Here is a 13,850-nt window from a genome sequence, read left to right as displayed (position 1 = left end):
GCGAGTTGGGCCGAAGGGCCTGTTTCCACACTGTATCACCCTATGACTTTATGTGCAGGCATACGTTGATGCTCACAAGAGATAGGTGCAGAAATTACGCCATTCGGCCCATCGAGTCTACTCTGCCATTCAATCCTGGCTAATCTATCTCTCCCTCCCAACCCCATTCTCCTGGCTTCTCCCTGTAACCCCTAACACCCAATGCTTACATGTCCCTGGGCAGTCCATGCAGTTGCCATTCCATGATGCAGACAGGGTCGCCCAGCGTGTTAGACAGGGAGAAGATGCTGGAGACGGGGATTTGCTTCTGCTTGCACATGCTCAACCAATCCTTCAGCACGTTCTGTGTGGGAGCGAGGACACAATTAGAATCAATTCTTATAGAGGTATAAAATTATAAAAGGACTGGACAAGCTAGATGCAGGAAAAATGTTCCCAACGTTGGGGGAGTCCAGAACCAGGGGCCACAGTCTTAGAATAAAGGGGAGGCCATTTAAAACTGAGGTGAGAAGGAACTTTTTCACCCAGAGAGTTGTGAATTTGTGGAATTCTCTGCCACAGAGGGCAGTGGAGGCCAAATCACCGTATGAATTTAAAAGAGTTAGATAGAGCTCTAGGGGCTAGTGGAATCAGGGGATATGGGGAGAAGGCAGGGGAGAAGGCAGGATTGTGGACGATCAGCCATGATCACAATGAATGGCGGTGCTGGCTTGAAGGGCCAAATGGTCTCCTCCTGCACCTATTTTCTGTGTATCTATGTAAAAGGACACACCTTTAGGAAGGAGATGAGGAGGAATTTCTTTAGTCAGAGGGTGGTGAATCTGTGGAATTCATTGCCACAGACGGCTACTAGCACACTAGCCTACACACTAGCCTATAAACTAGTCTACAAACCTGTACGTCTGGAGTGAGGAAGGAAAGAGGAGAACCTGGAGAAAGCCCACGCAGGTCACGGGGAGAACGTACAAACTCCGTTCAGACAGTGCCCGTGGTCAGGATGGAACCCGGGTCTCTGGCGCTGTGAGGCAGCAACTCTACCGCTGCACCACCGTGCTGTTGAGTTACTCCAGCATTCTGTGTCTGTGCGGAGAATCACACTGTTGCCCCTACACCGGCCACCAGTAAGCCAGCTGGGGGTGGCGGCCCTTGCCTCACCTGTCGGTACTCGGGGGTGAAGGGTCCCAGATACGCCACCACGCCGGCACTCAGCACCACGTCACCAATGATGTTCTGGTACGTGTCGTCCAGCTGCTGCGCAATGCAGGTCCAACGCTTCCGCTCACCCCCCAGCCCGGCTATCAGCTGCTCAGCTCGCTCCAGCTTCAACCTGCAACCACACACAATTGTGAAGCCAGACGATTGACAAGGTGCAAATTGTGAAGCTAGAGGATTGACAAGGTGCGAATTGTGAAGCTAGAGGATTGACAATGTGCAAATTGTGAAGCTAGAGAATTGACAAGGTGCAAATTGTGAAGCTAAAGGATTGACAAGGTGCAAATTGTGAAGCTAGAGGATTGACAAGGTGCAAATTGTGAAGCTGGAGGATTGCGAGGTATGAATTGTGAAGCTGGAGGATTGACGAGTGTGAATTGTGAAGCTAGAGGATTGACGAGTGTGAATTGGCAGAAGAATGGGGCTGAGAGGGAGAGATAGATCAGCCATTATTGAATGGTGGAGTAGATTTGATGTGCCGAATAGCTTAATTCTGCATCTATAACTTGTGAACTGGTGAAAAGTTACCCCTCAGGTTCCTATTGAATGCCCCCCCCCCCTCACCTTAATCCTATGTCCACTGGTTCACAATTCCCCTAGTCATAGAGTCTTACTGCATGGAAACAGGCCCTTCAATCCAACTTGCCCACACCGGCCAACATGTCCCAGCTACACTAGTCCCACCTGCCCACGTTTGGTCCATATCCCTCCAAACCTGTCCTATCCATGTACTTGTCTAACTGTTTCTAAAACGATGGGATAGTCCCAGCCTCAACTACCTCCTCCGGCAGCTCGTTCCATACACCCACCACCCTCAGGTACCTATTAAATGTTTCCCCCCTCACCTTAAACCTATGTCCTCTGGTTATTCCTTTATCATGTATCGATTGTAATCATGTATTGTCCATCTGCTGACTGGTTCGCACGCAACAAAAGTTTTACACCGGGTGACAATAACCTAAACTGGACTTTGCTGGTTCTTGATTCGCCTATTCTGGGCAAGAGACTCTGCGTAGACACAAAATGGTGGAGTAACTCAGCGGGTCAGGCAGCATCTCTGGAGAGAAGGAAGGGGTGACGTTTTGAGTCGAGACCTTTGGTCTCTCCAGAGATGCTGGCTGACCCGCTGAGTTACTCTAGCATTTTGTATCTACCTTCGATTTTAACCAGCATCTGCAGTTTTATCTCACACAAGAGACTGTGTGGTTGTTGGTTATAACGGGAGGAGAGACGCTGTGTGACTCTGTGTGTGTCTCTGTGTGTGACTGTGTGTGACTGTGTGTGGCTGTGTGTGACTGTGTGTGACTGTGTGTGGCTGTGTGTGACTGTGTGTGACTGTGAGTGTCTCTGTGTGTAGTTGCTGGTTATAACGGGAGGAGAGACGCTGTGTGACTCTGTGTGTGACTCTGTGTGTGACTGTGTGTGACTGTGTGTGACTGTGTGTGGCTGTGTGTGACTGTGTGTGACTGTGTGTGACTGTGTGTGACTGTGTGTGTGTCTCTGTGTGTAGTTGCTGGTTATAACGGGAGGAGAGACACTGTGTGAGGCTGTGTGGTTGCGGGTTATAACGGGAGGAGAGACGCTGTGTGACTGTGTGTGACTGTGTGTGACTGTGTGTGACTGTGTGTGTCTCTGTGTGTAGTTGCTGGTTATAACGGGAGGAGAGACGCTGTGTGACTCTGTGTGTGTCTCTGTGTGTGACTGTGTGTGACTGTGTGTGACTGTGTGTGACTGTGTGTGACTGTGTGTGTCTCTGTGTGTAGTTGCTGGTTATAACGGGAGGAGAGACGCTGTGTGTGTCTCTGTGTGTGACTGTGTGTGACTGTGTGTGACTGTGTGCGGCTGTGTGCGGATGCTGGTTATAACGGGAGGAGAGACGCTGTGTGACTGTGTGTGAGTGTGTGTGACTGTGTGCGGCTGTGTGCGGATGCTGGTTATAACGGGAGGAGAGACGCTGTGTGACTGTGTGTGAGTGTGTGTGAGTGTGTGTGACTGTGTGTGACTGTGTGTGACTGTGTGTGACTGTGTGTGACTGTGTGTGGCTGTGTGTGACTGTGTGTGACTGTGTGTGACTGTGTGTGACTGTGTGTGACTGTGTGTGTGGTTGCTGGTTATAACGGGAGGAGAGACGCTGTGTGACTGTGTGTGACTGTGTGTGGCTGTGTGTGACTGTGTGTGTCTGTGTGTAGTTGCTGGTTATAACGGGAGGAGAGACGCTGTGTGACTCTGTGTGTGTCTCTGTGTGTGACTGTGTGTGACTGTGTGTGACTGTGTGTGACTGTGTGTGACTGTGTGTGACTGTGTGTGGCTGTGTGTGACTGTGTGTGACTGTGTGTGACTGTGTGTGGCTGTGTGTGACTGTGTGTGGCTGTGTGTGACTGTGTGTGACTGTGTGCGGCTGTGTGTGAGTGTGTGTGACTGTGTGTGACTGTTGGTTATAACGGGAGGAGAGACGCTGTGTGACTGTGTGTGACTGTGTGTGACTGTGTGTGACTGTGTGTGTGGTTGCTGGTTATAACGGGAGGAGAGACGCTGTGTGAGTGTGTGTGACTGTGTGTGACTGTGTGTGACTGTGTGTGACTGTGTGTGACTGTGTGTGGCTGTGTGTGACTGTGTGTGGCTGTGTGTGACTGTGTGTGACTGTGTGCGGCTGTGTGTGAGTGTGTGTGACTGTGTGTGACTGTGTGTGTGGTTGCTGGTTATAACGGGAGGAGAGACGCTGTGTGACTGTGTGTGACTGTGTGTGACTGTGTGTGGCTGTGTGTGAGTGTGTGTGGCTGTGTGTGGCTGTGTGTGACTGTGTGTGACTGTGTGTGACTGTGTGTGAGTGTGTGTGGCTGTGTGTGACTGTGTGTGACTGTGTGTGACAGTGTGTCTCTGTGTGTGGCTGTGTGTGACTGTGTGTGACTGTGTGTGAGTGTGTGTGACTGTGTGTGACTGTGTGTGACTGTGTGTGACTGTGTGTGACTGTGTGTGACTGTGTGTGACTGTGTGCGGATGCTGGGTATAACGGGAGGAGTGCACGTCTTTCTACCGCCAGGCAGTGCCTGAGCTGGGACACGAGAGGACTCACAGGGTCATCTGGATGCTGTGTTGCAGCTGCTGTTTCTCTGCCAGTTTCTGGGCCAGCTGCCCCTGGAGGATCTGCAGCTTGCTCCTGACCTGGGTCAGCTCAGCCCTCTTCTCGTTCAGCTTTTCCATTTGGATTCCCAGCTCTGCCTCCGCCTCCGCCAGCCTCTGCCGCTTGGGGGCGACGATCTGAAAGAGGTCAACACACCTTCAATGATCGGAAAAAGCTCAACGGCATGGTGGTGCAGCGGTAGAGTTGCTGCCTCACAGCGCCAGAGACCCAGGTTCCATCCTGACTATTTTTTATTTTTTTTAAATTTTTATTTTTTATATATAAAAGTTTTATTCCAAAGAAAAACATACAAACATACTAAGCAAAATGTGATCAAACAAAAGCCGCCTGTATCGGCAGTTTACAAATTAAACAATTATCACATTAAAATCCCGCCATCTCTGTCAACAATACATTCAACCCCCCGCGGCGACCAGCGTTCCCGGAAGGCTTCCAGAGTCCCCGTGGACACCACGTGTTCCCTCTCCAGGGACACGCGGGCACGGACGTAAGCCCGGAACAGGGGTAGGCAGCCGACTTCTGTGAGGCCGTCGACTGCCCGCTGCCTGGACCCGCGGATGGCCATCTTGGCCAGGCCCAGGAGCAGACCGACAGGGAGACCCCCTCCTCCCTCCTGACCCTCCCCCCTCTGTACCGGGTGCCCAAAAATTAAAAGCGTAGGGCTAAAATTGAGCCAGAACTTGAGGAGCAGCCCCTTTAGATACTGGAACAGGGGCTGTAACCTCACGCACTCTGTATACAAGTGGTACACGGTCTCCTCCTCACCGCAGAAGTGACAGGCGGCAGACGAGACCGTGAACCGGCTCAAGTACCTGTTACAGGCTATAGCCTTATGCAACACTCTCCACCCCAGGTCCCCGATGTAAAGCGGGAGGACCCCCTTATAGAGAGACCTCCACTGGGGACCGCTCCAGCCGTCAGGTGGTAACACGGACCGCCAGGGCGTGTCCGGACGGAAGACGAGAGCGAGGAAGTGGAGAGTGTGCAGGAGCAGCCTGTACAAAACGCGCCTCTCCGCGTCACGGAACGGCACGCTGGGCATCTGGGAAAGGCGGCTCATATTGCGTGGGGCCGGCTCTCGGGAAGGGACCCGTGCCGTGGGCCCAATGAGCAATTCCGACGGAGCGGGGGTAAGCCCGGTCGGAATCACTCCACGCACACGCCTCTCCTCGACACCCACCGTGACAGGGTGAGGACCGGCCTCCCTCACAACCACAGCACCCCCCTCCCCCTGAGGAGCAGCGCCCTGGCTGAAGGTGACCAAATTCCTGGCTCTCAGGAGATCACGGTAAAAACCAGGCAACTCCCGCCTAGCGCGCTGACTCATGCCCGCTACCGGGAGCCGTGATCCCTCCTGGAGGCAGCGCCCCTGGCAGAAAAAGTACGTGGCCAGCGAGTGCCATCTGGGAGGGCACTCGGAGTACATGTACCTCTGCAGGGTCCTGAGTCGGAGGGCCGCCACCTGAGTGCGGACACAGACCAGCGCCTGACCGCCCTCCTCCAACGGGAGACTCAGAACCCCAGCAGAGACCCAGTGGTTCCTCTCACCCCAGAAGAAGTTAACTAACCTCCTCTGTATCATGGCGATGAAACGAGAGGACGGGACCAGAGTGGCCAGCCGGTACCACAGCAGAGAGGCCACCAGCTGGTTTATGACCAAAGCCCTACCCCGATATGATAACACACCAAGGAGGCCTGACCAGCGCCCCACACGGGCGACCACCTTCGCCTCCAGCTCCTGCCAATTCGCCTGCCAAGCCCCCTCAGTGGGACTCAGGTAGATCCCTAGATAGAGGAGGTGCGTGGTGCTCCACGCAAAAGCTGCCATCTCCTCCGGCAGGGAGTCCACCTGCCACTGACCCACCAAGAGCCCAGCACACTTCCCCCAGTTGATCCTGGCGGAGGATGCGGCTGAGAACACCCGCTGGCACTCACGCATCCTCCGCAGGTCAACCGGGTCGGTGAACATTAGTAGCACATCATCGGCGTAGGCCGAGAGAACCACCTCCACCCCCAGCCCCGGCAAAGCCAAACCTGCCAGCCGCCTCCGTAGGAGGCACAGGAATGGCTCCATGCAGAGGGAATAAAGCTGGCCGGACATGGGGCATCCCTGACGAACCCCCCTCCCAAAGTGAATGGGAGCCAACAAAGAGCCATTGACCTTGACCAGGCACTCTGCAGCAGCGTATAGGAGCCGGACCCGGGCCACAAAATGGGGTCCGAATCCAAACGCCCGCAGAGTCCCGAGAAGGTAGTCGTGTCCCACCCGGTCAAACGCTTTCTCCTGGTCAAGGGAGAGAAAGGCAACGGACTGACCAGCCCTCTGGCACAGATGGATCAGGTCCCGGACCAGATGGATATTGTCCTGGATGGACAGGCCCGGGACTGTGTAGGACTGGTCAGGGTGGATCACATGGGACAGCATGGGCCCCAGGCGATTGGCCAATGCCCGTGCAAAGACTTTGTAACCCGTACTGAGAAGAGAGACAGGGCGCCAGTTCTTCAAGAGGCGGAGATTGCCCTTCTTGGGCAGCAGGACGACGACTGCCCTGCGCCACGAGAAGGGCATCTCCCCGGTCGCCAGGCTCTCCCCCAACACCTTCACATAGTCGCCCCCCAGGACACCCCAGAAGGCTCGAAGAAACTCCACAGTCAGCCCATCCAGCCCCGGAGACTTGCCCCTACTGAGCTGGTGCAGGGCACCAGTCAACTCCTCCAGAGTTAGGGGATCATCGAGGCGCTCAGCCACTTCTCTGCACACTACGGGTAAGCCCTCCCACAGCACCCCTTGTGCCTCCCCACTAGATGTCCCCTCGTGTCATAGAATGACCAAACTGAGGCACCGATCCTCTCTGGATCCGTGACGGAGGAGCCATCGTCCACAAGCAACTCGACAAACTGCCTGCGGGCACCTCGGCACTTCTCCAGGGAGAAGAAAAAGGGGGAGGCGCGGTCCAGATCGTGCAACATCTGGACTCGCGACCTCACATACGCGCTCCGGGACCTCCTCAGCTGCAAGTCCCTCAGTGCCCCTTTCTTCTCCTGGTACTCCTCCCACTCACACGATTCCCCCTCCGTCTGACCCAGGCGAGACTCCGAGTCGAGCAACTCTCTCTCAAGCCGTCCGATCTCGGAGTCCCGCCCCTTGGTCGACCCCCTCGTGTAGTCCTGGCAAAACAGACGGACGTAAGCCTTCCCTACATCCCACCACTGCCTTAGGGAAGGGAAACGCCCCTGCCTTTCCCTCCACTCCGCCCAGAACTGCTTGAATGAATCCCGGAACCGGCGCTCCTCCAGCAGCCGGTTGTTGAAGTGCCAGTACGCGGACCCTGCCCGTGTGCGCGTCGGGATAAAGTCCACTCGCACCAGGCAGTGGTCCGAGCACGGCTCCAACCGCATGGAGGCTGCCGAGACACAGGACACATAAGCCTTAGACACATATACACGGTCAATACGGGAACCACCCCCCTTAAACCTGTATGAGAAGGCGCCGGAGTTGGGATGGAAATTCCTCCAAGCATCTACTAGCTCAAAAGAATCCACCAACTCCCTTAATGTCTTGACCGCTGCCGGATGGCGCTGAATGCCAGAGCGATCTCTCGCCTCAAGGGTACAATTAAAATCACCCCCCAGGAAAACACACTCCCCCCGATCGATGGTGTTCAACAGCGCGGTCACTTCTTGTGTTAACCGCGTCTGCATAGCACCGCTCTTGGGGGCGTACACATTAATAAAATGTAACGGCACGCCATCCAGGCGCACGGCCAGATACAACAACCGGCCTGGTACAATGTCCTGCACCTTGACAATCTCCGGCTGGAAAGATGGGGCCAACAGGAAGGCCACTCCACTCGAAATGGAGGTGAGATGGCTCATGTAGACCCCCCCTTCCCACTCCAGGAGCCAGGTGGGCTCGTCACTAGCCACAGTGTGTGTTTCCTGCAGGAAGCTCACCGCGTACCTCCCGTCCCTCAGCACCGAGAGATGGTGAAACCTACGGAGAGACTCCCTGGCCCCATTAATATTCAGGCTGGCTATAGTGAGCTTCATTTTGAAAGCGCACAAGAACTTTTACCAGCCCCCCGTGACGGAATGGAGCCTCCCCGAGCCCTCTGCCCTTTCTTTAGGGACTTAAAAAGCTCGGAGCTGGCGCCGCTCATTTTTCGATACACCTGCCTCATTCCCCTCCTCCTGAAGGATGGCATAAATGGACTGCAAGGGTACCGTCAGGTCTGACCAGCGGTCAACAGCCAGATCTGCCTTATTCCTCTTCCCTCTGCTGTCCTTCAGAAAGCTCCGGAGTTCCCAGATATCAACAAGCCGACCCACGGGGCTGCGGGTCGGACAGTCCATCAACTCACTGTCGCTGGACTCCACGTCCCCCTCCTCCTCCCACTCAATGTCTGAGCCCGAGTCTGGATAGTTCTGACTCCCAGCCGCCTCGCTCACCCCTCCCTGTGAGGTGGGCGGGTCGGCCACATCACCCGGTCCCTCCTCCGTCACCATCCCACCCCCAGGATCAGTGACGGGGGCAGGTACCGGTACTTCTAACTGTGGCAAGCTGCCTGGTAAATGGCCAGGCTCCTGCACACCCCCACCACCCTCTGTAACCGGATTGGGTGCAGTGATGTCGGAGGAAGTCTCTGGGGCGGGCAGTGAGAGGGTACGTCTGGAGTCCGACCGAAGGACACGATCCGAAACGACCCTGTCCTCCTTCGCACCCAGGGCACCCGGCCCAGCACCGTCACCCAGAGAGTCCCCGTCCCCCACCACCAGGGGAACCACCTCGCTCTGGCCCTCAGGGGGCGATGTTCCCGGAGTCTCCCCTGCTCCCTCAGCCGATGGGGCAGCACATCCCTCAATAGGACTCGTAGCCTCAATGGGGAGCATGGGCTGGGGACCCACCCCCACACTCAAGTCCCCCCCATCAATCTTCCCCTGGTCACCCTCTAAGCCAGCGGACGCAATCCCTGGGGGATCAGCCCCCTGGGGTAGTGTGTCACCACTCTCAGGTGGTCCCTGCACTACAGAGGCATCCTCCTGCCCAGAGGAAGCGTGCACTGGGTACTCTGCCTCAACAGGGGAGAAACACCTCCCTTCAGGTCGCCCCTGACCTTCAGGGCCGTTCTCCGTGTCAGAGGACCCGTGCCTCCTCCTCTTATAACCACTAGGATGCGGTGGTACAGTCAGCTCCATTGCTGAAGCCTGTTCCTCCACCCCGCCATCTACCTGCTCATCCTCTCCAGCCTTCAGACCCTCAGGCTTCCCTGGGCTAGGCTCAGAGGCGAGCTCGATAATATCTACTGCCGGGGGACCCTCATTAAGGTGACCTTCTGCCTGGCGTCCCGCTTGAACGTTCTTCTTCTTCCATTTAGCTTTCTTACTCTTCTGTCTCTCCCAGTGCCCCTCATCCACCCCCCACACTGCACCGGCATCCTCCGCCACAGGTACGGGACATGGGGGTGGTGGGGGAATGGAGGATGGGAGCAAGGGAACAAAGTCATCACGGGCCACCGTGGTAGAACCAGCAGCCCCAGATGGGCCAGCACTGCCTTCCTGGGCCACCTTGGTAGAGCTGGCAGCCCGGGGCTTGGGACAATTCCTGCGGAAATGCCCCACCTCTTTGCATGCATGGCAGCGTGCTTGGCCCGTGTTCCAAAACACGCGATAGCAGAATCCTTCCCATTCAACCTCAAAACTCCCCTCCATATCAATACCCTGTGCCAGCTGTATGTACACGCGGCGATTGAACGTTAATACATGCTGCATTTCGGGATCATCCAACCTATGCAACAGTTTGGTGGGCCCAGACCGCACCTCCCCCAGCTTAGTTACATGTGGGAGCAGGAGCGCGTCCGGAACATAAGGGGGAACGTTGGACAGCATGACCGGCAGCACGGGCCGTCCCCATGGGTCCACCGCCATGTAAATCCCAGCCACCGTGATCCCCCTTTCCAGTGCGGTAGCCACCGACTGCTCAGTCTTTAGGATGACAACAGCTTTCCCACTGACCACCGCGCCTGCGATTATGGCCTTCTTGCCAACAGTCTCCCCCAGCGCGGTTAGCACAGCCTTGAAGGTAATGTTGCCCTGCAAGGTCACTTTCACCCCGTGTATACGCCCCAACGACTCATGGCCCTTAGTCACGGAGACTGCCGACTGTACGGCAGCTGCATAATTCTTAGGGGCCGCCATCTTTAGGGCGTGGAGCAAAACAAAACGTCTCAGTATTTTATAAGTCAAAGCAGTCTTTCTGCTATTGCTGCACCTCCACGCATTTGCAGCAGTTTAAAGTCTTGTGAAGGCTTTCCTGGCAAAGCAACAGAAGCAGTCTCCTCCTGATAAGATAGGGAAAAGTCCGTGCCAATCCTCCCGTCGTAGAAAATGGAGCTTCCGGAGGCTTCTTCCCCAGGTCTCGGTCGCCCTCCCGGCTTCAACGAAAATCCAATGCACTGTTGCCGTACTTACCCGGCACACCTGGACCAGGCAAAGTCGGTGTGGGAGGGAGCTTTCCGATGCTACAGACCACAAACACCGCTCTAGACTCAGCTCCCACCAGTTCAAGTGCAACTTGGCCTTCCGCCAGCCACTGCCGCTCCTACGACTTTCAGAAAACACGAACAAATCCTCCCCAATTAGAGGACTCTTTCAACAAAGAGAGTCTCTGCTTTCCGACAGAAGTCCAAAAAGCAAATTCTGACTGCTTTCGTTTGTCCTCGTCAAACAAATCCTTCGAAAATAATCAAATCCTCACAGCCAGCGCCACACACCCACGTCCGATCCTGACTATGGGTGCTGTCTGTATGCAGTTTGTACGTTCTCCCTGTGACCTGTGTGGGCTTTCTCCAGGATCCTCTGGTTTCCTCCCACACTCCAAAGATATACAGGCTAATTGGCTTTGGTAAACATTGTACCTAGTGTGTGTAGGGTAGAATTAGTGTACAGGGATTGATGGTCGGCGTGGATTTGATGGGCCAAAGGGCCTGTTTCCACTCTGTATCTCTAAACCAAACTAGTGTGAAGGGGTGATTGATGGTTGGCATGGACTCGATGGGCCAAAGGGCCTGTTTCCATGCTGTATCTCTAAACTAAACTAAACTAAACTAGACCTTGACTAGACGCTGCCCCCCACCTGGTCTGGGTGGACTGAAGGGCCTGTTTCCGCGTTGTATTGTTAAACTGACTAAACTAAGTGGAGAGCGTGCCACTGAACTATCGCAACATCTCGGCCTCAAAGTGTGAAGCTGGACCTCGGCCTCTCCTTCTTCCAGTTTCCGGAGAGGGGCCATAGTTGCCACAACTCTGGGGCTGGTGGATTCTGACCAGATGAGGGGAAGGTGTTTGAAGGTCATGACCAAGCTGACAAGGCCGATGGTCCATGCGACCATGGTGTGGGGTCGCCAACTGTCCCGTATTAGCCGGGACATCCCGTATTTTGGGCTAAATTAGTTTGTCCTGTATGGGACCGCCCTTGTCCCGTATTAGTAAGGTTGCCAACTTCCTCACTCCCAAATAGGGGACAGGGTGACATCACCACTCCGCGCCCCACGTAACCTCACCCAGCCAGCAGCCACATGCTCCCGGCCTGGGCGGCCGCCATTGGTGGAGCAGGAGCACTTGGCCGCTGGCTGGGTGAGGTCACGTGGGGCGCGGAGTGGTGACGTCACCTTGTCCCGTATTTGGGAGTGAGGAAGTTGGCACCCCTACCATGGTGACCACTATTGCCCAGAATACCCACTGCAAGCAGCTCAGGGCACAGGAGCATAGAAACATAGACATAGACAATAGGTGTAGGAGGAGGCCATTCGGTCCTTCGAGCCTGTACGCACCGCCATTCAATGTGATCATGGCTGATCATCTACAATCAGTACCCTGTTCCTGCCTTCTCCCCTTATCCCTTGATTCCACTAGCCCTCAGAGCTAAATCTAACTCTCTCTTGAAAACATCCAATGAATCGGCCTCCACTGCCTTCAGAGGTAGAGAATTCCACAAGTTCCCAACTCATTGGGTGAAAAAAAAATCCTCATCTCAGTTCTAAATGGCCTACCCCTTATTCTTAAACTGTGGCCCTTGGTTCTGGACTCCCCCAACATCGGGAACATGTTTCCTGCATCTAGCCTGTACAATCCCTTAATAATTTTATATGTTTCTACAAAATCCCCTCTCATCCTTCTAAATTCCAGTGAATACATGCCCATTTCAATGCTATTTAAATCAGAACTCTCAGAACTTGTACCAGAAATACAAATGTAGGCAGGTGGGACTAGTGCAGATGAGACATGTTGGCCGGTGTGGGCAAGTTGGGCTGAAGGCCCTGTTTCCACACCGTTTCACTCTATGACTCTAAATACAGGCCCAGAGCCATCAAACGCTCAGCATACGTGAGAGAATACCATGAATGATAAAGTTGGTGTTAAATTGTATCATTCTGTTATCAGGGTGCACCTTACCTTCAGAGTCCAGTAAAACTCACCTACATAATATTGCCAAATATTTTGGACAAATTCATTGCCATTTTATGTTTTATTGTTGCCACCTATTGGGCGAAATTATTACCATTTTGAGAAATATTCTTGGCACCTATTTGTTATATTTATTGATGTATTCAGCATAGTTATTGCCATTTTGTTAAAATATTGAGAATATTTTTTGTCAACTACATTGCCATATTTATTGGCAACATTGCTATTTTTTTGGTTGCCACTTTAGTCAGTCAGTGGCCCAGTTTGGAGACGCTCTGCCTCTCAGCACCAGAGTCCTAGGTTCAAACCCGACCTCGGGTGCTATCGATGTGGAGCTTGCACGCTCTCCCCGAGAAGAAGTGGGAACCCTCAGGCGCTCTGGTTTCCTCCCACATCCCAAAGATGCCAAGAGGAACGACGTTAGTTCAGTTTAGTTTAGTTTAGTTTAGAGATACAGCGCGGGAACAGGCCCTTCGGCCCACCAAGTCTGGGTTGACCAGCGATCCCCGCTCATTTCTTCTTTCGTATCCGTCATTCAAATGTTACATCACTGTCATCGTCCGTCCTGAAAAGGGCGCAAGCTTCCGGCGACAAACAGTGGATGTACAGTACAAATGATGTACAAACTTGTACAGTAGACGATGGTGGTGGCAGAATTAGCTTAGGACACTTCCAGTTTCCAGCCCCACGACGTGGACGCTTCTGCTATGAGCAAGATGGCCAACTCTGTAAATCCACTCCAAGTGGACATAGAGCCCCAGACTCATGGCTACCTGACAGTGGCAACACACCTGGATAAGGTGGTAAAGAAGGTGGTAAGCCTGCCCTTGTCAGTAGAGGCACTGAGTACAAACGTCGGGAGGTCATGGAAAGTTAGTGAAGACTCAGGAAGTCAGTGAAAGGGCTGGATAGAGTGGATGTGGGGAGGATGTTTCCACCAGTGGGAGAGTCTCGGACAAGAGGGCACAGCCTCAAAATAAAAGGACGTAGCTTTGGAAAGGAGATGAAGAAGAATTTCTTTAGTCAGACGGTG

At 54.2% G+C, this 13,850-nt stretch overlaps 1 protein-coding gene across 1 annotated transcript in view; it reads right to left on the bottom strand.

Moving 5' to 3' along the window:
- The window catches only part of LOC144605046 (dynein axonemal heavy chain 3-like), a 345,711-nt gene that overhangs the window by 85,306 nt on the left and 246,555 nt on the right, over positions 1 to 13,850 (bottom strand). Inside the window, exons 58-60 of the mRNA XM_078420087.1 lie at positions 4,286 to 4,470; positions 1,156 to 1,327; positions 210 to 343 (exon numbers count right to left, since the gene is read on the bottom strand). Coding sequence (XP_078276213.1) covers positions 210 to 343; positions 1,156 to 1,327; positions 4,286 to 4,470 — 491 coding nt within the window. The remainder of the gene's footprint in view (positions 1 to 209; positions 344 to 1,155; positions 1,328 to 4,285; positions 4,471 to 13,850) is intronic.

Source organism: Rhinoraja longicauda, chromosome 23 (assembly GCF_053455715.1).
Source record: "Rhinoraja longicauda isolate Sanriku21f chromosome 23, sRhiLon1.1, whole genome shotgun sequence".
Lineage (NCBI taxonomy): Eukaryota > Metazoa > Chordata > Chondrichthyes > Rajiformes > Arhynchobatidae > Rhinoraja > Rhinoraja longicauda.
Note: the sequence above shows the minus strand (reverse complement) of the source record. Positions and strands in the feature narration are given on the sequence as shown.